General features: G+C 38.8%; 2 protein-coding genes across 5 annotated transcripts in view; both read left to right on the plus strand.

Annotated features, from left to right (window-relative positions):
• The first annotated feature begins 6,360 nt into the window (after nucleotides 1-6,360).
• Nucleotides 6,361-15,322, plus strand: LOC121952353 (vacuolar protein sorting-associated protein 26B-like). Its single transcript, XM_042498975.2, has 6 exons — nucleotides 6,361-6,738; nucleotides 9,409-9,565; nucleotides 10,145-10,309; nucleotides 10,443-10,618; nucleotides 10,706-10,848; nucleotides 11,640-15,322. The coding sequence occupies exons 1-6, from the start codon at nucleotides 6,516-6,518 to the stop codon at nucleotides 11,775-11,777; spliced, it is 1,002 nt and encodes a 333-aa protein (XP_042354909.1). The 5' UTR covers nucleotides 6,361-6,515; the 3' UTR covers nucleotides 11,778-15,322.
• Nucleotides 15,323-21,637: 6,315 nt separating this feature from the next.
• arhgap32b (Rho GTPase activating protein 32b) overlaps nucleotides 21,638-23,522 on the plus strand; it is a 162,630-nt gene continuing 160,745 nt past the window's right edge. For all 4 annotated transcript variants that reach the window (XM_042498778.2, XM_088088925.1, XM_042498779.2 and 1 more), the window contains exon 1: nucleotides 21,638-22,133. The gene's annotated coding sequence lies outside the window, so the exon portion shown is untranslated. The remainder of the gene's footprint in view (nucleotides 22,134-23,522) is intronic.

Below are 23,522 nucleotides of genomic sequence, written 5' to 3' on the forward strand. Positions count from 1 at the left end.
AATCCTCCTCGACTGCTCCAGAATGTCCCGCTGTTCGGGGAAATCCTATTCAGTATGAAAGTCCATCAAATATCCCACTGACAGCATCTTTGTTGATCTAAAGCCATAATCTATTAGTGGGAGTTAAGCCATTTCCGCTCTCTACGCTGAAAACAGCTTTCTTGTTCCTCTGTGGTCACTGTGCCAACTGGCAGTGAGTTCCTGGATAAAGAGCCTTTGAAACAAACAGCTCAGCGAGGTCATATATTGTAGTTTGGAGCAGAGCCAACACACTCTTTTATTTCATACACAGGAACATCCACTAAAGCTTGGGACACCTATTTCTTTCTTCTTCTTTTTTTGAACAATTTAAAATACACAAAATGACAAAGAAAACATAATATTTAGTGAGAGAAACAGAAAACCCAGTGGGTCTGTTAAAGCCTCCACCATAAAGTGTTAAAGTTTCACAGTATTAAAGGGAATGCAAACATTAACATACAGGAGATAATATGACAGCGTAAAAGTGATGGCAAGCTAATTTCAAAAATATATACTACGGCATAAAGTGCAGTAAAAAAAATAATCCAAAAATTATTTTAACAATAATTTAATAAATAATTAAATTACATTAAATTAAATAAATAACAACAGGAAAGTATCTTGGGGAAAATGCTTTAAAATTATGATGTACATTTTTTTTATTTATTTTTTTTTTTATTATTTTTTTATTTAAACAATATTTATGTATGTATGTGTGTGTGTGTGTGTGTGTGTGTGTGTATGTACATATATATACATACACATACATTTCCAACCAAGTTGCACATTGCCTTTTTCCCATGTTTTTGAGAGAAATCACAGCCTTTGTTCAGGGTTCAAAGATTTAAATCTTTGTGAGGGCACCTGAAAGCAGCAAAGAAAAAGGTTGTCACTCCAACTTTCAAGGGGTTAAAAGCAGAAAGAGAAATTTGGTTCAATAAAAGAGGTTCAGTAAAAAAAAAAAAAACACTCCTCAAATCACTCCTCCTCTCAGAGTCATATTTGTGTCCTGAGTTTTGAGGCGTGTGCTCGTGTAGTTTATGAGATAAATGATGAGTTCCTCAGAGTCACAGTCACAGTGTCCTGACAGACACATCTGTGGTTAACCTTATCATCTGTCCTGTCCATCATTTACTGTAACACTGTCACTCTGCAGCCCTGCATCCTCCTACTACATCACACTTCTTAAAAGCAGTTATACAACATGTTGGCTTTAAGAATACACCCTGGTAGCAACACTTAATTTAACATAAATGTGTTTGTGTCCAAGAAAACTCCACATGGTGCCGTTAACAGTAAAATTTGAATACCACTGAATTAATATGGAAATATTTTGTTTGAAAAATCATCTCTCTGGATCAATGTGTTTTAAAAGTCTAGTGTGTAGGATTTGGGGGGATGTATTAGCAGAAATGTAATATATAATGTAATATAATATTTTTGTAAGTCCACAGTATAGTCATCTGAAAATAATAAGCATTGTGTTTTTGTTACCTTCAAATGAGCCATTTATATTTATATCAAGTGTGGGTCTTCCGCAGAGTTTGCCATATACAGCAGTTTCTACAGTAGCCCTGAACGGACAAATCAAACACTGGTTTTAGACAGGGCCATTTGTGGTTTTGTGCTGCCAGCCGTAGTTCTGCAGCATCACTGATGGATGCCCCTAAATCCTGCACACTGGAGATTTAAGTTTCTACCTTTCTCTGAATCTCCAGAAGATCAGTTTGTGTTGTTTTTCAGTGTGTTTCATACAAAACTGGCACAGGGGTGACCTGGTTATCTGTGGGTTCAGCTGCTGACCATTAACAGCTAGTGTCAAATATTTTAAAAAAAAAAACAAATGAATAAAATAAATCAAATCGAAAACACCTGTACTGAAGAACCTCAAATTTCGTCAGTCATTTTCAGACCTAAAAATTCAACTCTGTTCAAAGTGTGCTCAGATTGGATTGGGGACATTCAAAAGGCAAAATTTAAGCTGAAAAACCTGAATATCGTAAAGCATCGTTAATTTCGAGATTCAATCATGAATTCAGACTAGACTAGACTTAGTGGTATTTATGTTTCCAAGGCAACTGCATCATGATATTGTTTGAAAGTATAAAACAACTCCACCACATGTGACTTTCTTTAAGTGCAGCAGGGTAACCTCCTGAGTTTGTTATGAGCCAATATGATGCAGCTGATTTATCATTCTGATATCAAGAAGCAAAATAGCTAGATTGCAGTTTTTGTGTTGAGGTATGGCAGCAGTGATCACACAGACAGAGCTACAGACAGAAGTGTGAGCAGAGCAATCACAACAGTGAGGAGAAACAGAGATGTAAGAAAATCATACTTGACAGAGAGATGAAGCCTATTTAGAAAATATCCCAGCATGCTGTGATGAGGTGACACGTTGACATGATATCTGTGTGTATGAGAGCATGGCTGCAGCTGTACCTCCTGCTCCCAATGAACAATCAGTTTGAGCTGTGAGGGCTCGGCTTGTTAAAACTTTCAACTCATTTGTCCAAACATGAGAGGGAGTCAGATGTTCCAGCAGGCCGCTGACGGACAACTTACACATCTTAAACTGACTCGATAGTGAGTCGTTGCTCAGGGAGAACATTGTTACAACATTTCACTGTTTGATCATAAAACTAGTCACAAGGGAGGATTATTAGAATCTTTTCATAAGTCACCACAACTGAATACAGTTATGAGAATCTTCTCCCAGAAGAGCTTTGTAATGAGGTACCATGACACACACACACACACACACCACAATAACTGTTGTCATTCCTCTTTGCACATAATAGTTCATATTACTGTAGTCAGTGGTGTCTAATATAAGTGTGAAAAATGCGGCTGAGCGGTGCTGAATTCATTGACTGACATTTTCCTGGCATATTTGACAGATATTTGCTAACAGGTCAGCGGGGGTGGAAGAAGTATACAGTTTCTTTACTGAAGTAAAAGTACTAAAACCACACTGTTTTTATATTTCATATTTGTATCTTCTATTTTATCTGGGGTTTTTTTTCTATATTTATGTTGCACCAACCCACCAGAACAAATTCCTCGTATTGTGTTAACTATACCTGGCAATAAATCTTTTTCTGATTCTGATTCTGATTCTGATTCTGTGAAAATACTCTTTCACAAGAAGTCAAAGTCCTGCATTGAAAATGGTACTCAAGGAAAAGTAAGTAAGTATAATCAGGAAAGAGTACTTACAGTATTAAAAGTAAATGTGCACAATGCAGAAAAATCTAATTAACTAAAAATAAAAACAAAAACACACACAATATTTATCAATAAGTTGGAGATGAATTTTCTGTCAATCATCTTGTTATAGTAGCATTAAACTGTATAAACTGTTTGGTAATTCAACAAAAAAACTAAAGCTGTCAGATAAATGCAGTAAAGTAAAAAGTACAGTATTTCCCTCTGAAATGTAGTGGAGTAAAAGCATAAAGAGGTATGAAAGGATAATACAGTACAGTACAGTACAGTACTTAAGTAAATTTGCTTAGTTTCAGAAGCTTTTCCATCCTGTCAAGATAGAATAAATAAATGAACAAATAACTTTAGGGGGAAAAAAAGAAGAAAAAATCCAGTGGATTGGATTTATTCAGGCATTGAAATGTTAAAACGTTGAATAATGGCATCAAATATCAGGAATGCAAAACCCTTTCCTGGAGGTGAACTAAGGTGGGCCCTCCATGGGGCCCTCAGTTTGATGTGTCTCCTGTTGTTATGTCACTCTGCCCTCTAGTGGTGCAGCTCTGCCATCACACAGCTGATTCATTTATTCATTCACTGGACAGACCTGCTGAGCAGGAGTGAGTAACTTGAGTGTTAATGTTGGTAATGTTAGTACTTTTTACCTCCTGAGTTTTCCCGCCTTTTTGATGACCTCATGTGTTTCACCTGTGTCTAGTTTCACTCACCTGTGTGAGTCAGTAGTTGGCCCTTGTGTGTTTAAAGCTCAGTGTTTCTTCCAATCAGTTGCCAGATGTCACTGTTGCTGTTTCTAGTTTGATTTCCCTCAATGGATTGTTCAGCCTTTGTTGACATGTGTATGGCCCCTGATCACCCAAATAAGATTTTGGATCAGATAAACTGTTGGTGTTTGGTGCTTCTGGGTGTTCACCTTAACAATAAACTGGACTTGTCTAATAACACAGATGTCCTGTACAAGAAGGGCCAGAGTCGTCTCCACCTGCTGAGAAGACTGAGGTCCTTTGGAGTGTGCAAGACTCTGCTCCGGACATTCTATGACACTGTGGTAGCATCTGCTCTTTTCTATGCAGCGGTCTGCTGGGGAGCAGGGAGCACAGATCGGGACAGAAAGAGACTGAACAGACTGGTCAGGAGGGCCGGTTCTGTCCTGGACTGCTCCCTGGACTCCATTGAGGAGGTGGGTGAGAGGAGGATGTTAGCAAAGCTCACATCCATCATGGACAACCCCTCTCACCCACTGCATGAGACTGTGGGGGCTTTAAGCAGCTCCTTCAGCAGCAGACTGCGACATCCACCCTGCAAGAAGGAGCGCTACCGCAGGTCATTCATCCCATCTGCAATAAGACTCTATAACATCAGCATCACTGGCTGAATAATTTGCACAACAAATTTTTGTAAATTCTATTCTCAAATCCATCTTTTGTGTACATACTTATTCTATTACTTACTTATTATTATGTGTACATACCTTTTCCTCTATGTACATACTTATTTTATTACTTATTTATTGTTATTTGTTATTGTATAATTGTGTTATTGTTATTTTCTTTGTTACATTTCACTTTTCTTTTTCATGCTGCTGTAACATTTGAAATTTCCCCCAATGGGGGATCAATAAAGGAATATTCTATTCTATATTCTATATTCTATTCTCTCTGCATCTGAGTCCCAGTTTCATACTAAGTTGTTACAAAAATGACAACAAAGAGACAAAAACAACCAAATGACACAAGATGAGACACAGAATCACTAAATGACTTCAAAGACACACAAAATGATGACAATTAAAGAAAGACCAAAAAATAACTGTAATGTTATGCCCAGCTCATTCAAGAGCATAACAAAGAAAAATGAACACACAATAACCATTTTAATTAACAATGAATTTATTAAAGATAACCCAACAAAAGCAAACCAAGATGTAGGTCAGTCATCAGTGGTGAGGTGTGGGTGTTGGGTGCATGAAGTGTTTAGGTGTTAACTCAAACCATAAGGAAACAAAAGACTCACCAAACAAACTAAACAAAACAAGAGTAACAGGGACATCACAATAATGAGACAGAACATTACGAATAAAAGACACAAAATGACTTCAGATAATCAAAATGACTACAGTGAAACATAAAGTGACCTAGAGAAGAAAAAATAACCACGATGAGGCTCAAAATTACTAAGAAAAATATAAATAAAAATAAAAAAGACATAAAATGACTACACTGAGGCAGAAAATGACCTAAAGAAGACAAAATGACTACAAAGAGACAAAATGACCCAAAACACAAAATGACTAAAGTTAGACTTGTTGAGAGAAGTTTTCCTTCTTGGTTAGGGTCAAGGAAATATATAGTGGTTTGGGTTAACACTGTGAAACCTGAGCAGATTGCATTGATTTCTTTGTAAACATTATGAAAAAGGCAATGACCAAAAAAGTCCCACAAATTGCAAAAATAAAAATGATATAAAAACAGTCTTCTCAACATGTTTCCACATTTTGGGGCAGATAATTTTCTAATAATCATCCCCTTGTTTTAAAACTAATTTTTAGGTAATTTTCTTGGTACCTTTATTTATTTAATCATCATAATTTTATATTTAATACTTGGTTATAAAAATAGTATTTAAAAAAATACATGTACAGTATATATCCCTTTTAAATTTCAGCACTTTTTAAAGTCATTTTTTTTTAAATTTGTGTGTGTGCGCTTATTTTCAGGTAATTTTATTGAGACTTTTTCACTAATTTTAGCTCGGTTTTGGTCCATATCTTTTTACGTTACTTGTTTCCTTCTTTTCGTGATTTTGAAAGAAATCAAACCAATTTCCTCAGGTTTGAAAGCGTTAAATGGAGAAAGAAAGAAAAAAAAACAGCCGGATACAGTCCCTGTAAGGCAGTACTCGGGGCAGCAAGATCTCATGAAAGCAAAGTTGTTTCTTCCGCCTGTTGATACTGCGCCAATAAAGTGCGCCAGTATTCAAATAAACATATTACTAATATATAGTTATTTTAGCACCGGGAGTGTAATTTCTGTGAAAAGTTTAAAAAGAAAAGAGAAAAGAAGCTCCTTTGGTAAATAGCGCTTTCCTTCACGTGACTGTTCACGCATGCGCACTGAGCTGGTTGTAACTCGAAATATTCAATAATCTGGGAAGCAGTTTTTTGCTGGACATCGGTGAGCAAAGCGAGCGGAGTGTCCGGGCTGCTGTGTGACAGAGCGGGGTGTGTTAGCGACAGGAGCCGGTGACAGCCTGACGGAGCAGCAGCCATGAGCTTCTTCGGGTTCGGTCAGAGTGCGGACATCGATATAGTTCTGAATGACGCCGAAACCAGAAAGAAAGCGGAGCATAAGAGCGAAGACGGCAGGAAGGACAAATATTTTCTCTTCTACGATGGGGAGACGGTGTCGGGGAAAGTCAACGTGACGCTCAAGTACCCGGGAAAGAGGCTGGAGCACAACGGCATCAAGATCGAGTTTGTCGGGCAGATAGGTGAGCGGCTGGCGGCCTGCGGCTCACTGAGAGCCCGCTGACACCGGGTGCCAAAGTGTGACAGGAGGTGCTGGGGAGCTGGGAGCTAGCTACAGCAGCTCTCCGCTTTCATACACACTCACCATCTACTCGATTACATGCTTCTGTTATAGTAACGCGTGAACCGCTTCCACACAACACCGGCCCACCGTACTAACAAGTGTCAGTTGGAAGTGTCGGGTCTCGTGACAGATGTGGGCGCATGCTGACGTCAGCTGACACAGCAGCCATTGGCTAGCTGTCACATTGACCTTTGACCCTTGTTTTTGAAAAGGTAGAGCTGTTGTGTCTCGTTGCAGTGGGAGCTGTCATACTGAAGGAGTTAGAGTTTACAGAGGACAGTTTAGAGCTGATGGAACAAAGAATGCAGATAGTAACAAAGCAGGTTACAAATAAGTGTTGCTGCTGTGCTGTTAGCAAACTGATCTCAAAGACACCTAATCCATTTCTTGCTGCATGAGTCTCACAGGAACAAACTCAAGTTGTGTGCAGCAGTATAATAAATGGAAAAACATACATTTATTTAGAAATTTTGAGCAATGTCATTTTTCTTTCATCTGCTTCACCTTTAAACCCCGAGCACATGTAGTTTCTTTCAAAAGCATGTGAATGAGCAACTCAGTAATAAATGTTTAAAAGCTAATGAAAATTGTCTAGGGAAAAAAGAAAGTAGCTATGAAAAAAATACATTTATAATTATCACAAATACAAATACTTAAAATTATGTTACAAAATGATTCTACATTTTTTAGCACCTTTTCCAGGTCATTTTCATGGTTTTGTTTTTGATCATGTTTTATTTTTCTTAATTTATTTATTTTTACAAAATGTCAGCTAATTTTTGTTTTTACTTTTATATATTTTATATGATATGACATTTTTGATATTTTTTAAGCACAGGGGAGGGAGGTTTTTTATTGTTGTGTTTAATTTGGCTTATGTGAGGCACATTCAACTTTAAATGGTTGTATTTTGTATTTACAGATTTGAATGCTTTCACAACCGCATTTCAGGTTGCGCCAAGAAAAATCATGCAGTGTATTTTTTTAGTAAAAGTAGAGTGCATTTATTTATACACACCCAAAGTCTGTGTCATGAGTTTATAACAAAACCAGGATGTGTTCTTTAAAGCATTCGCTCAACGTTACATGTTGAGCATTCGGTAAAACAGTAAAACATTCACTTGAAATCCGCAACTAAGTGCACACAGTTTTGGCTGTGTAAAGCCAGCGTGTAAAGCCAGCATCAGGGCCCACTGGATGAAGAAACATTGGTCTCTCACTCAGTTCAGCTACAGCTTCTTTGCATCCTTTTAAAGGTCCATACTGCTCTGGAATAGACAAACATCAGGCACTTATTTGGAGTAGGAACAATTGTACTTGAAGTTAAAAAGCCTTTTTTCAAAACATGACTACTTGCATTAAAACACCAACCTGTTTGGACCCTAAACTCTTCATTTTGCACCCTGATGAAGACCTCAGGGGTCGAATCCAGGTGATGTTTTAATGCAGGTAGCCATGTCTTGGATAAAAGCCTTTGATTCATGTGCTTTTGTTCCTGCGCCACACACAAGTGCCTGAAATCTGTTTTTGCCTCTCATGTGATCACCCTTTTCTTCAAGTGCATATGCGTTTTTTTCTCGAGTTTCACAGGAAAAAGACGGTCCTCGAGCACGCCACTGCCTTGTTCTCACACGTACATACTGTTCGATTGTAATTTCTTAAAATGCAGTCTGCCTAGCTAAGCCCAGCTTGCAGCAGCAATGAGTTCCTCTTCCTTTGTCCTCTCTAGACTCTTAGAGCATAAATGCATCTGGACGTTTTTTATCAGTGCTGCACTACTCCCTATTCCCTTTTTCTGTTCACTGCCATTTGTCTCAAATTAAAGAAGAAGCAGAAGTACTTTGGATTAAGAGTAGAAGGGCAAAATGGTAGCCAGAAAACTGAGATAATATGGTTTACACAAAGGAAGCCTCACTTCAGATTGTTTAACAACAACAACAATAATAAAAAATAAATAAATAAATAATAATAATAATAATTATAATAAAAATAGTAATAATAATTATAATCCTTCTTTGTAGAGCACTTTTCATGCAAATGCACAAAGGATGGAGAATACAAACCAAAAGAAATAATCATAAAAAAATGCACATATATATATATATATATATATTTATATACATATATATATACATACACACAGAATTACATACAAATGTATGCATATATTTACCAAATGCCAAATGCATACACATGCACAAAATAACCCAATTAAACAAAATAATAAATACGTGAGATAGAACGGTAAAATAATGTGTATCAATTATTAGGAAATTATTAGGAAAGTCTTTATATAAAAGTATGTTTTCAAACGTGCCAGAGCCGAGAAGCCGGCACTGCAAAAGCTCCATCAACTTCAGTGTTTAACCTAGACTCTGGAATAGTGAGAAGGTCCAGACGAGCAGACCTGAGGGACCTGTTTGGACAGTACAGTGTGAGGAGCTCAGTCCTATACTCCGGTGCCAGATCATTCAGAGCCTTGTGTGTGATTAAAAGCACTTAAAAGTGCATTCTTAAAGAAACTGGAAGCTGTAACTGGAAGCTGATGCTGTTAATGTGTCTTTTCCAGAACTGTACTATGACAGAGGAAACCACCACGAGTTTGTGTCTCTTGTGAAAGACTTGGCTCGGCCAGGGGAGCTCACACAGTCACAGACGTTTGACTTTGAGTTTACGCATGTGGAGAAACCCTACGAGTCTTACACCGGTCAGAACGTCAAGCTACGGTAAGCTCCGCTGTGTGCACTGTGTGTGGTGTGCATGAATTATTTGCAGCGTGTTTTATGTAGAGATTACACACATGCATCATACACTTCTATTCACCGGCACTGTACATAATAGTTCATTGCAACATTCACGTTGGCAGGCCAAGGGTTTCTACTGGGTCCAATGTTAATTCTTAAAAAAGACCTGGCATCTCGCCTCCCCGGAGGACCACAGTGGAAATAAGCCACTGTTTTATTGTGGAATTTAATCCTCCACAGTATTAGATGTATGTGATAGCTGTCTTCAGATGGAGTGGTTTTATGTGCACTTCATGATTGTCTAATAAATCTATCTACTGATCTGCACGCTCAACACTATCCCTGACCAAGTCCAAAATGACAGCTGAGTCAGACCTGTTCTACTGTGGACATGACAAACTTTTGCAAACTTATCAAGTTTCTCTTTCCACTTTTCATCCATCCAACAGCATCTGTTAGTTGTGTATTGAGCAGCACAGGCTGAGGCAACCACTCAGTGCTTATACTGTGACAGTGTTGTCATTTTGTTTTATAGCAACATGATGTTCTTTTGTCTTTCAGCTACTTTCTGCGGGCCACAGTGAGCCGGAGACTGAACGACATCAGCAAAGAGCTGGACATTGTGGTGCACACACTCAGCACCTACCCCGAGCTCAACTCCTCCATCAAGATGGAAGTGGGGATTGAGGACTGTCTACACATAGAGTTTGAGTACAATAAGTCCAGGTATGCTTTTCTTTGCACAAGAATCGACAACCTTAATTCTGAGTTTGAGTTCTGTGGTTTCACTGTTAATTGTTCAGGTTTCTCAGGAAAGACAGAGTGCTTGGTTTGTAAAGATAATGCTGTTTGCTTGCAGGTATCACCTCAAAGATGTGATAGTTGGGAAGATTTACTTTCTGCTGGTGAGGATCAAGATCAAACACATGGAGATTGACATCATCAAGCGGGAAACAACAGGCACAGGGCCCAACGTCTACCACGAGAACGACACCATAGCAAAGTATGAGATCATGGACGGTGCACCAGTCAGAGGTAATGCTGAGTCTGTTTGCAGTCTGCAGTGAGCTGTGTTTGTGTTGTGAGTTCATCTGTCACACACTGTGTCTGTGTCTGCTGCAGGAGAGTCCATCCCCATCCGGCTGTTCCTCGCAGGCTACGAGATGACGCCCACCATGAGGGACATCAACAAGAAGTTCTCTGTTCGCTACTACCTCAACCTGGTCCTCATCGATGAGGAAGAAAGACGCTATTTCAAACAGCAGGTACACAGACTGAACAAACGGGCTGGGAGTTATCTGTGCTTCATGTGTTGACTTATACAGGGACTGTTACTGGTCTGGAGTTTGGTAATGCTGTGTCACTCTCCTCTACAACAATTGAAAACTACAGGCTGCAGCAGAAGGATATTTCTAAATATTCAACAGGCATTCTACTGATCTATGCATTAAGCTTAGTTTCCTCATCACGAGAAGAGGAGGAGCAGGAGGATAAAGCAGTGTAAGTCTGCTGTGGTTCTGGATGAAGCTTTACAAAGTATGAAAAAAACTAACCCTGATGATGTCAGTAGGGTTGTAGCATGAGCCTGAGAGTGCACTCCAAACTGGAGGTATTGAGTTTGAAACAAATAAGCATTCAGAGGCAGGAGGGATCTAAAAGACACTACTAAACTGCTTTATAGGAAATGTAGGATCCAGTGAGACTAAAATTTCTGCCTCTGCTGCCGCCACTTTGATGGTTCATTTATCACCCAACAGTATTGCATACCCCTCTAATCTGTTGAATATAATGTATCTGTTAATGCAGGCGCATGCTTTTCCAGCTGCCTCTCTGTCTAACTGTCCTTAAGCTGCACAAACATATGTCCTTAAGCACATATAAACCTTTTACAATCATAGCATTTGTCTGCTGAGCGAGCAGACGGTTCACAGGATATATTCTACATCATTACTGTGAAGGATTTTCTACAGTTCAGTATATGATGAACATGCCCTCGCTGTGAGAAATCCTCTCTACCGCCGGCTGTATCCTTAGTCCTGTTGTGTGTGTGTTGCAGGAGATCACCCTGTGGAGGAAAGGAGACATAGTGAGGAAGAGTATGTCTCACCAAGCCGCCATCGCCTCCCAGCGCTTCGAAGGCTCCTCCAACCCAGAGAAGAGCCAGACCCAGAACAAGGAGGAGGACGACAGCTAGAGCCCAGCATGCACTGCACCCTGCTGTTGTGAGTGTGTGAGCAGACACAGGGCCGAACATGTCAGCACATTCTGAATGTGAATTCCATTTGTTTGCATTGAGATTGAATGCACCGCAGTGTTTTTCAGGATGTGTGTGTGTGTGTGTGTGTGTGTGAGAGAGAGAGAGAGAGAGAGAGTGAGTGTGTGCGAGAGACGCTTTGAATTATGACTCTGTGTGTGTGTGTGTGTGTGTGTGTGTGTGTGTGTGTGTGTGTGTAAAGGGAACAGTCAGACTTAGACTGTAGTTGCAAGTGATTCTGTTCATTTTAACCACCTTGAAGTACCAGCTGGGTGGAGTTTACCACATTAAGACTGATTAGAGAGTGTCAGCTCATTTCTGTGTCAAAAAGAAACTGCACAAAATTGACTTTGAAGTGCTTAATTTAATTCTCTGGCATTTATGATACAGTGCAGTGTGGCAACCTTCACCCATTAGATGCACTTAAATATAATTTGCAAATGTTGTTCGACCAATACCTTGAGTTAACGTGTGTATGAATGTAGAGTGTGAGAGCTGCCACGGGTATATTTCTAACACAACCTTTCCCTTCAACCCCTCACATGACTGGAAGATAGCGCTGTGCAGAAACTGTAGTCATACAGGAGGTTTTTTAAAAAAGTGGGTCAACTGTAGATCTTACAGTTCATTTCTGTCTGCGTCCTCAATGGAATGTGTCGCTGTGACATGAATTCACTTAACATTTTTTCGCTGCCATGCCCAATGCTGAGAAACAGCCCAACTCATTTGGTTTTAGTTTTTTAAAAAAGTGAATTTTGTTTACCTCTTCATTAAAAGAAAAAAAAAAGAGCAATGACGCTTAACCCTTTGAAAGCTGATCAAATTGGATTGATTTCTTTTGAAAATATGAAAATAATGCAATGAGCAACTTAACAAGAAATGACCCAAAAATTAGCGATGAAAAAAGAAAAGTTGCTAGAAAATAAATTAAATTAGCAACAAAAAGAAAAAGAAAAGTATCTAAACAAAAACAGGAAATGACCTGAAAGAAGTACAAAAATGAAGGAAAAAAATCGTTGTTATTATTATTTAGTAATCATATTTTAAATACATAATTATAAATATAGTTTTCTTTTTTTTTTTGGCTAGTTATTCATTTTCAAATGAAACTCATTTTTTTGCACTTTGTGGGACATTTCATGTCAAGTTATTGATAGCCTTTTTTTTGCCATGTTTTTCAAAGAAATCAAACCAAACGCTGTGCAAGAAAACTGATGTATGTCCAGGTCTCAAAGGGTTAAACACAGAAAAAAATAGGCGACAATAAAATGCAAAAGAAAAACAACTACATTTGCATATTGTATAAGACGATGCTTAAAATATTTTCATACATTCCAAGGTTCTCCACAGAAATAGGCGTGACTGTAGAGTATTTATTTTTTAACAAAATTCCACCTTGAACCAGCATTTTCCATGTTTGATGCGTGGGTCGGGTGTGGCTCGGTGTCAGGTGTTGCCACTGCTGCTAAACCAAACGTGGCACTTGTGAGCGTTGTGGGATTTTTCTTCCATCATATCTGTAACAGTCTGCAATAGTTTGGAGCCCTGCTTTCTTCTTTGCACTATGATCTCATTCAGCTTTTTTCTGCTCTCAGTGCTGTTTATAGACTGGACTCATGGCAGGGTTCGGGGATGACTTGAGATCTAACATGGACAGTATTACACCTGTGTTTGGCGACAAAGTCGACGTAGATGCTTGTGAGTCCTGTCGGGACTGACTGCTCTGTCTGGTTAGTTAGCTTTGTGCCTAAAGGTTAATTGCCAAAATGTTTCAGTGCAATACTCGAGTAGAATTTCCACTGCTGCGCCCTCTCCTCTCACTCAGACTGTGCTCATCACTTCACCCACCACAGTCACTCTTCATGAAATAAAAATGGGTTTAGTGTCAAGATGCTTCATTTGAATAATATGAATGTATAAGAAATGCAGCTCTGTTGTATCAAGTACTTAAATTAAAATTCAGAACTAAAGAGTCCCAAACTCAGTATATTTTCTAAATAAGCATTATCATTTTTCAGCTGTTTCTGGTCAGAGTGTAGATGATTTGTTTCGGTGCCATTAATCCTTTTTATTTTGTGTCCTTTTCTAAAAATCTGCTCTAAAAAAGTGCACACATGTGAGTGCACAGTGTGAAGCCCTAATTCTGAAGCCCAGTCTGCCATCCCTATATTAACCCAGCCTGCCACTTTTAGCTAGTCAAGCTCACGCTGTGCAACTTTGCAAAATTTATCAGTGTATCATATTCAAGTGTGTGTGTGTGTGTGTGTGTGTGTGTGTGTGTGTGTGTGTGTTGAGAAAGAATAGTTAAAGAAATAATATCACATTGCACCGCCCCGTTGCATCCCTGTGTGCTCCGCAGTGCACAGAAAGCCAGCACAGTGTCAGCAGGCTTGGGTGGTTTGTAATATTTCATACCTTCCTGAAATTTTACTGGGTGTACGGTATAAGTGTTTCTTTCAGCTTCAGACTAATAAATACACAATAAAATCCCACAAAAGGAAGGAAAGGAAAGTAATATTCTCACACATATTTTGCAGTTATGATCATTATAAATATTGTTTTCCCTTGTTTTTTTTTCCTTCTGGGCATTTTTTTCTTAGCTTTTTAAGCATAATTTTCTAAATCTACTAATGTCTTGCAGTTTGTGAAACATTTCTTTACACCAAGTTGTTCATTGCCTTTTTCCCCCATGTTTTTGAAAGAAATTGCACCAATTTGCTCAGAGTTCAAAGGTTTAAATACTAATAAAATACTAAATAAAACAAACAGGCAAATGTTCAGCATTGGAAGGTCTAAACACTTGTGAAAGGCATCTGAAAGCATCACAAGAAAAGTGATGCTGAGGTTTCACAAGGTTAAAGTGCAGAATAAAATGAAGGTGTGAATAAATGGAACGCTCTTAACTGTGTTCACACGGAACACTGAAACCATGAGGCAAAAAATAGCCTGTTCACCTTTATGATAGAGGACGTGCATAAAAGGCAGGTTTTTGACCATTTAGTCTTTCGTCTCACAGGAGGAAGATGAAAACAATATCTGGGGCATGGAAAAAAATCTTGTTTTAAATATATTCTGCACTATTTGCTTGCTGGGGTCAGCATCCTTTATTTAAGCTGTTACCTCCAGCTAAGACCAACACTGACATTTGTTCAAGAAATAAAGTACCAGTCAAGAAACCCAAAGCAAGATCAGAGTGTACAATATGTTTTATGTTTTTGGTTTTTAATGTGTCTGTGATTTGAATAGTTGGCAGCGCTGGTGCGGACACACAGTAGCTAAACTAACCCAGTATGTATCAGAAAGTAAACAGAGATTTAAATGGGGAAGAATTGTGAAATGTACAGTGTAAATGTACATTGTAAATGCAAGCCTCCTCTTTTGTTTGTTTTCATGACATCTTTTATCTCCCTGTCTATAAATGTTGATTTGACTCATTTTATATTCCTGTTTTATTTTGAATTAAAAGGGAGTAACTGAAAACTGCAGGTTCTCTTTGTCGACTGATTATTCTCCTCATGTGTGACTGTCTCTTTCTGATCATCACATTTATTGTTTCAGTCACGAGTTTAAGATCTTCCCACACACTGTATTTCAGACACGGTAACAAAGCTCACTCGGTGCAGGTACATCAGAGTTATGTTTTTGTGTATTTTTAGGCCCCCAAACTGGCGATATATATGAGGATGGTATTGAAGGAGTTTCTTCAAATTTGGCACAAATGTCCACTTGGACTCGAGAATCTGATTAGAATCTGGTGATGGAAGGTCAAAGGAAAAGATCACGGTGACAACATAAAACATGTTTTCGGCCAAGAATTCATATACTCAAATTTCACGCAAATGTCAAAAAGGGTGAATGATATAGTTCTGACATTTTATATCCAAGAAATCAATTGTGACATCATAATGTTCTGCAGAAACACTTTTCTGTCCATTACACAACATCATAAGTCAGGAACAGAAGGGGAGACATTTGGTCAGATACTGAATTGATGACACTGATCTGTAAACTGTGCTGATTGTAGAGATCTTCTGTGCTGCTGGAAGATGTGTGTGAAGAATCATGTTTCCACAGACTTCACTTCAGTCTGCTTCTCCAAACTGGGGGCGTGCCGACTGACATCTGCTGTAGGTGATACATTGAGTACCCCACACAACCCCACTTCAAAAAGATCTGAATTAACCCTTAAATGAATATATAATAATAATAATATATAATTATATTTATGAGTATATTATAAATTAATTATCTGTTTTTAAATGTTTGCCATCCTGACTCATCTTTACCAAGAGGAAAATCCCGTCACAGCAGCCGCACAGCTCAGGTGAATACAGGGATGTCTCTTGGATTTGAGGACATTCAGGACCAGCCCGGGCCTCTGTGGGGAGTCTGAGCAATCCTCTCTTGGCAGTTTTTATTTTATTTTGTTTATGTTTTAAGCCAGCTCAATTTTGATGTTTTTTTAATGCATCCTGACATCTTATTGACATTCACATTACAAAAAAAAAATAAAATAAAATAAAAAATCCCAGGGTGAATCAATTTATTTTCATTATGAATTATAAAATAGTCACCAGGCCAACTGGCTCCCTGTCACCATATGTTGAGTTTCACTGCCGGAAGGCTTGTCGCGGGGCGAGCCTCACTGTGTGGAGCAAATGCCGTCACTAGAGGGCAGCTTTGGATCAGATTTCTTTCTGAATTTGGAAAAGAATGATATAATTTTTAGAAGTTAAGGCCATTGTTGCTGCACTGTTTTAAGGGTAACATGAGTAGAACACGGCGATAGGATTACCTGATCAGTGTAAAATGAGAAGAGAGGAAGCAAAGCTGTTTTTCCTCAGAAATAAAGCAGAAACGTTTAGTTTCCAGTGACTCATTCATGGTGTCAATCAAGAAGTGAAACTAGCAGTTGAGGAGAGTCCACAGGAATGATATTGTGGCATGGTATTATGTGATGAATGTGCCCTCTCAGTATCTGAAAAGAATGCCTGCTATGTCATTGAAAACCCTGCTGCCAATGAAAAAACGTTCCCAGCTGAATACAGAGTGAAGTTGTGTTATCTAGTGGCACATCTGGGACTGTCAACTTCTTCTCAAACCCCTGTTGGTAATTAGAGTTATTGTTTAATGACACAAGGAAAAAGATGGCCATCATCCAAACACTCAACCATGTTCACAGGACACAAGCAACAACTGTCACCTCTGAGTGTCAGCTGAAATGGATTTAGTTTACTTTGGAAGGTAACTGAAGATCTTTTGTGAGCTTTTCCTCCTCGCATGGATCATAACAGTTATAACACATCATGGATCATAACACAACAAATGTCCAAACTGTGACACCTGTCTGACTTTGCTCTCATGGCCTGAGGGCAGCAGCGGCAGTTTCTCTGCTAGTTTGATCTCAAACATCATCTTTGCTGTGAAAATGAAGAAATGTAATTACGCCATAAGTTGCGAGAAGAGAAATTCACATTAACGCTTTAACATCCTGCTCAGCCATTTGGTAGAGCACATTTTGATTCACTAAACCATAATGAATTTAATGTTGAATTTAATTTAAAATGATTGAGCCCTCTGTACTGCTAGGTTTAGGTATGATATGCTAAAATATTCCAGGAGATGTCCCAGTTTCTTTAAACAGACTACCTTTTCAGTTTAACTCTGAAAGGAAGTTAGTAACAATCACAGCAGTCATGAGAGCTGTGTGTGGTGGGATTCTCAAAGGTAAGCATGTTTATTCATGTTATAGCTTTAAATGATCTTACTGAAAAGATTTATGTAACTTTATACAAAAACTAAAAATCTAAAAGGGGTCAAATCATTTTTAAAAACATGCTTCACCAAACACTTGACTTTTATGGCAAAGGTACTGAAGCTGAGCCAATGAAATTTAAATTGACTATTTGCTAAGATATAAATCAACTTCTGGTCATTCATTGTTGTTAAATGGTTAATTTCATCCATTATATCTACAGTAAAATAATTTCAGTATGATATTTTACTGAAGCTACTAAAGCCATGTTTTACCAAACAGCTGAATTGGCCTTTTATGGCAAAAGCAGTGATGTTTAGATAATAAATTTGCTTTTTTTAATGGAAAAAAGGATGAATGTTATTAATATTATAGAATTTAATTTCATTCCATTATATATTATATCATGTTATATGTTTGGTTATAGAAATTATATCAGTGTTTGTTTTTTTTTGACAATTTCTGAGACCTTTTCAAAGTACTGTCTGCTTTATATATAGTGACAGAACACTTACATATATACTGTAAAAAAAATCATTTTCTAATTGCAACACTGCTGTATGTGTGTTGTCCTCTATGACAATTCATATATTTTGTGTTTGTGTTGCAGTTAGTGAAAATCTTTCAGCAAATGTATGGAATGTGTGACAGAATAACTAGATTAAATTAAAAGATTAAACATAATTTATGTTGGAAATGCAGATAAGAACATGGTACACACATGCATGCATTATGGGAATGACCTAAGCTTTCTCCCCTGTGGAGGAACTTTCTAAACTATACTGGTGAATGGTCAGAATGTGAACTTCCCAGTTTACCAAGATAATGTCTCCTCTGTGACAAAACTGTGCTGCCAAAAATAAATCAATTTGTATTTAGAATATTAAAAACTGGACTAATAACCTGTGCCCAGCTGATTCTGGGTGTCAAGCTCCTACACTGAATATGTGGAGAGTTCAAATGATGGAAACATTTTCATGAGAAAAGATGGTGGGCGGACTGAAGTGAAAAAATGACATGGTTAATGAACCACGGGACAGTTTCAGAGGACATATGTCGGGAGAGCACAATCTGATCATGTCAGGACACTGCTGATGTGGTGTACTACACTTGTGAGTGACACGTTGCACTAACGCACGGCACACTGTGAGAATAAATAGCTGTAGTTCTGATCATTTCAGACTCCACTGTTGTACATTTACTTTATGCCTCAGGTCATTTTCTGTGTGTGACATCACCTCTGTTCGCTTTCACATGACAAATATTTCTGCTTTTACAGAATGACAGCTTGTTTCAAAGAATAGTATGATCCAGGATCAGCTTCTGTTTAGTGCTGCTGGCTAAAAAAACAGGACAGACGGTGAGTGACATCGGTGAGACAAATACTAGGACAAGAATACAGTTAAATTGTTCATTTGACTGTCTAGAAGCTGCCTTTGCAGTATGGCTGTACAAACTACAGCACAAACACTAAGCTGTTGGGAAAACCTTGATAAGGTGTTAATGCAGACGCACTGCTAGTTAACTCTCTGGAACATGAGCAAATTATCTTGATTTCTTTAAATACATGAGGCAATGAGCAATAAAAGAAGAAATTGTTCCAAAAATGAGCAAGAAATAAGCAAAAAGAAGCCTCTTCCATGCTACGAACAAAATATTTTAACTCAGATAGAAAATAAACCATAAAATAGCCAACAATCTATTTTTATTTTGGTGAACTTTACTATTCTATGCTGCCTTCAGGTGTTTCTACCTCTTACTTTGTACACCTTTCTTTCTTTTTTCCTCTGTTTAAGGTATTTCAGGTAATCTAACAGTCAGTTGGAGGTGAAACCTTTGGGGTCATAGTAATCATGCATGTGTAACATGTCTTTGCATATCTTGAACTCTGACTGCACATGGTTTATAGCCTGTCAGCGCTCTGTCTAGTTGGTTATTGACCATCACTCCCCAAAGAAAAGCTCTATCTCATGTTTGACACAGTCGACACAGCATTCAGGGCAAAGTGTATGCAGCGTTGGTGATTTAATTTACAGGAAAGATTATTTCAAGGTGTAAATGAGTGATCAGTCTTGGCATATTATTGGATTAGTTATCCAGATGAAGATGGTTAACTATATCAGAACTACAAAGCCATTTGCTTATTTTGATTTTAGATGGCAAATATCGTTTTCTGTACTGATCCCCAAAGGGAAAATTAAACTGACCCCAGTTTACAAAAATACAACTGTTGGTTTGTTTTAGAAATTAAATTACCCTAAGACAGTGATAATCATCTTACTGCCCAGGGGCCAAATCTGGCAATTAAAAAGGCCCGGACATACCAAATCCACATCAGAAAACTAGTGGTGACAAAAGCCCGCTGCTGTGTCGCTTCACGCTGCCATGTCTCGGCCAAAAGGTCGCACCTGAACACACCAAACTGACGGCCAACCAGCATGGATGTTCTGCACCTGCATGAGAGGAAATACCCCTCCATACCAGCAGCTGGGGTCATCTGTAATCTTGTAATCTCAAAACAGAAACATTTTTGCTAAAGAGCTCAAAAGAAAAACAATTTTGCATCATAGAAAAAGTTTTTTTAGTTTCACTCCCTCTTGACTTTAGACATTTTTTTTTTTACATTTTTTACCTCTGTTTCTCTTCTTGTGCGCTGAGCAGAACGACCAATCAGGGTGATGTCATTCACTGACAGACTCCATGGTAACATGGTGGAAAAAAAAGCCAGCAGGGGTGGACAAGGGCCGGACACAATGACACACTGCAATTAGGGCCACAGACGCTCACCTTTGGCCCAAGATGGGTGGACTGCCGACCGTCGGTTTGGTGTGTCACAGCCTCAATGGGTGCTGGCTGGCCATCCAACCACTAGACCTAATTCACAATGAATATAAATTCATTCACGCAGGGATTTTTTTTGTACTTATTAATATAAATAATATAAATATAAATAAGGTACCAGAGTGCATAAAAAAGCATAAAAATAGACCTTGTTTAGAGTGACAGAGGTATGAGCTTAGCCCCCCAAATGCTCTTAAATTCTAGAAATGCCTCTGCATTCATCAGACCGGTGCAGTGCTGGCACGTCTGGCCCCTGGCCTGCTGTTACTATGCAAAAGTGGCCCCCCAGCAAAACAAGATGAGTGTCACTGTTACATTACATAAACATATTTTATGTTATGATTAGCATGAGTGGAAAAAAATGCTCCTCAGCTGGGCTGTGGAATCAATGGTAAATTAGCTCTTTGCAGCTTTCACAGAGTCAACCATTTTAATTCAGTGGAACTAAACCCACCAATCTACAACTGAAATATGATCCCTGAGGGACTGTTTTGCACAATTTTATGTTTTTCATTCTTCATTTTTTGGATTATTTTGGTTGTGCTCATCCATATGGCATAAATTTTGGCAAGATTGTGTATTTTTGTTTGATTTTGGAATTTCCAGCTCACCTCCTACAGAAAGTCTGAAATACACTGGAAAGAAGTGTTACATTCAGACTGTTCAGTGCAAAATATGAAACCCTTGAAACTCATTCAAACTGCCGTTTTTAATCCCACAGCCATCAAAGCACATAAACATGTATTGTATTATTTCTGGGTGTCATTCTGGGCTCTTGCCTTGGAATTTGTCATTTTTACTATTTTCCAACAGATGACATCATTTTTACCATATTCGGTGTATGGAGAAAATGTATGTTATTTCCACTAGGTGCACTGTCACAATATATGTTGCTGCAACATATCCAAGGCTGTCATCATCATCATCATCATCATCATCATCATCATCCAAACCCAGCCCAAAAAACACTAAAAATCTAGGCTACTTAGCATGTATATATTAAAAATAATTCATATTAAGTGAGTTTTTTTTCGGGTTAAAATTCTGAAAATTAAAAGCGCATTTTGTGCGCAGTGTGATACGAGAGTGTGTCTTATTAAAGACACACTTATTAAAGCTCCTTTCTATGTTGTCGTATTTTCTTGGATGGGTAAGGGTTAGGGTTTCGCGTTTCCGACAGCCCGTGAACGCAGCACAGAGATAGCGCTGCTCGTGCTCCCGTCAGTCTCCACTACGCTCTGGGCTCGAGCCGTGCTCTCCGTTGAGTTGCACGCGGAGGAGATCCTCTCAGTAAGTTTGGACCTGAAATACCGTACCGTGACTCCGGCGAAAGGCGAATTTAGTCGGACTTTTTTTCGAAAGGGGGGAATTTTTTGGAGGACGATAGAAGTGTTTATTTTCCCAGAACAGAAGAGCAAGTGAGTGGCGGCTGCCCGTGAGCCCTGTTGTCCCGGGGGAGCCTTTTTGTTTGGGGTCAGCCCGGCTGGACTGGCGCGGTTTCTTCAGTTTGGAGACTAATTGAAAAATATTCTCAAATTCTTTGTGCCTGACGTGTTTGAGAGTGCTGGGATAAGCTGTGATGTGGAGGGTATTTAACTGCGGCGAGGCGCCAGACGGAGACAGCGAAAGCTAAGCTCATCTTCCCACAGACCAACCAACCAACGGTGGGCACCGACCACAGCCTCGACCACAAAACACAGGTAGCATACTTTAACTCCAACTTAGCACATGAATGCTACATGTTCCAGAGTGTTGTAGTTGGTGTTGAGTGGCCAGACAGTGAATTCGGCTAATGTTCGACATGTGTGTATTGTGAATGTGTGTGAGAGAGTGGAGGTGGCGTGTGTGTGTGAGGGGGGAATCGGCTAAAGCGAGGACAACGTCTCCCCACCTCGTCATGTCTTGCACGGAGTTGGTTAATCCCCCCATAGTGATAGGAGTGGATGCAGAAGCCCTTTAAAAAATAGGGCAGTTTAACGCTGCATTTAATTCAGCGCTCGTCGTACAAGACAACGTTACACAGAACTACAGCATCAGTTATTTTTGTTTCTGTTCGGCTGTACATCCAACTACTACCAAATAATAATGATTCCTATAAACTAATATCAGAAGTTTTATTTAAAATGTAATGTGTTCACATGCCACCTGGTGGATCAGGTGATGCCGCTTTCACCTGCACACCGTATAAGGTCCTTTTTACTTATGTTTTTATTTATTTACGCAGTCTATCAAACAAAGAAACCCTGAAACTGCTAGATATTTAGCAGTCTGGATTTTGGTGTTCTCCACACAGGAGAACTGCATGTGAGAGTCAGTGTTAAGTCTACCTAGTGTCTCAGTCTGGCTGAACAACATTCATTTGTAAGGCTGGGATCACAGGGTAACTCACAATACCATACTATCACAACACCTAGCCCATGATAATTATACTATCACGATATTTTAATTCTGCGATAATCAATATATTGCAAGACAATTAATCTACGAGACATCCCAATATCTGTGAATATAGAAGAAAAAATACCCCTCAGGCTAAAATGGCTAAAAGCAGTAATTTTGTATTCACTGTGTCAGTTTCACATAATTTGACAAATAAGATGAAACACTCAACAAAGTGCATAATCTTAGCGTAATGCCTCTTAAACACACTGGGTTGGTCTCCATTAACCCTCTAATTGTGCAAATAGAAATTAATATAATAATAAGGAGCTTGCCTTTCCATTATTGCTTTCGGAACACGCCTTGGTCACCTTGGGTTGGAAATAAAGCTGGGTAGTGTGGTTCCTGCAACATTACATTTTGCACAAATCTGTAATGGCAACTGTCCTACTGACTGCAACTTGTCTATGACGTGTGGCATCATTCCAATGTCAAATAGCCATAAATCTGCTGTGGAGTTGCTGCGGCGCTGCTGCAGAGCTAACTGCTGCTCTAACTGTATTTCCACAATTAAAAGCATATACACCACTTATTTATGAAGCCCTGCAAGCCAACATATTGCCGACATTTGACATGTTGTTGATTCTGTTGACAGTAACATTGTCAGAGGGCTTTTATTTTGAAAAAAAGACAGGAAAGGTTGAGTCTGT

The sequence above is a fragment of the Plectropomus leopardus genome, chromosome 15 (genome assembly GCF_026936395.1).
Source record: "Plectropomus leopardus strain MGB_pleo_1.0 chromosome 15, ASM2693639v1, whole genome shotgun sequence".
Classification (NCBI taxonomy): domain Eukaryota; kingdom Metazoa; phylum Chordata; class Actinopteri; order Perciformes; family Serranidae; genus Plectropomus; species Plectropomus leopardus.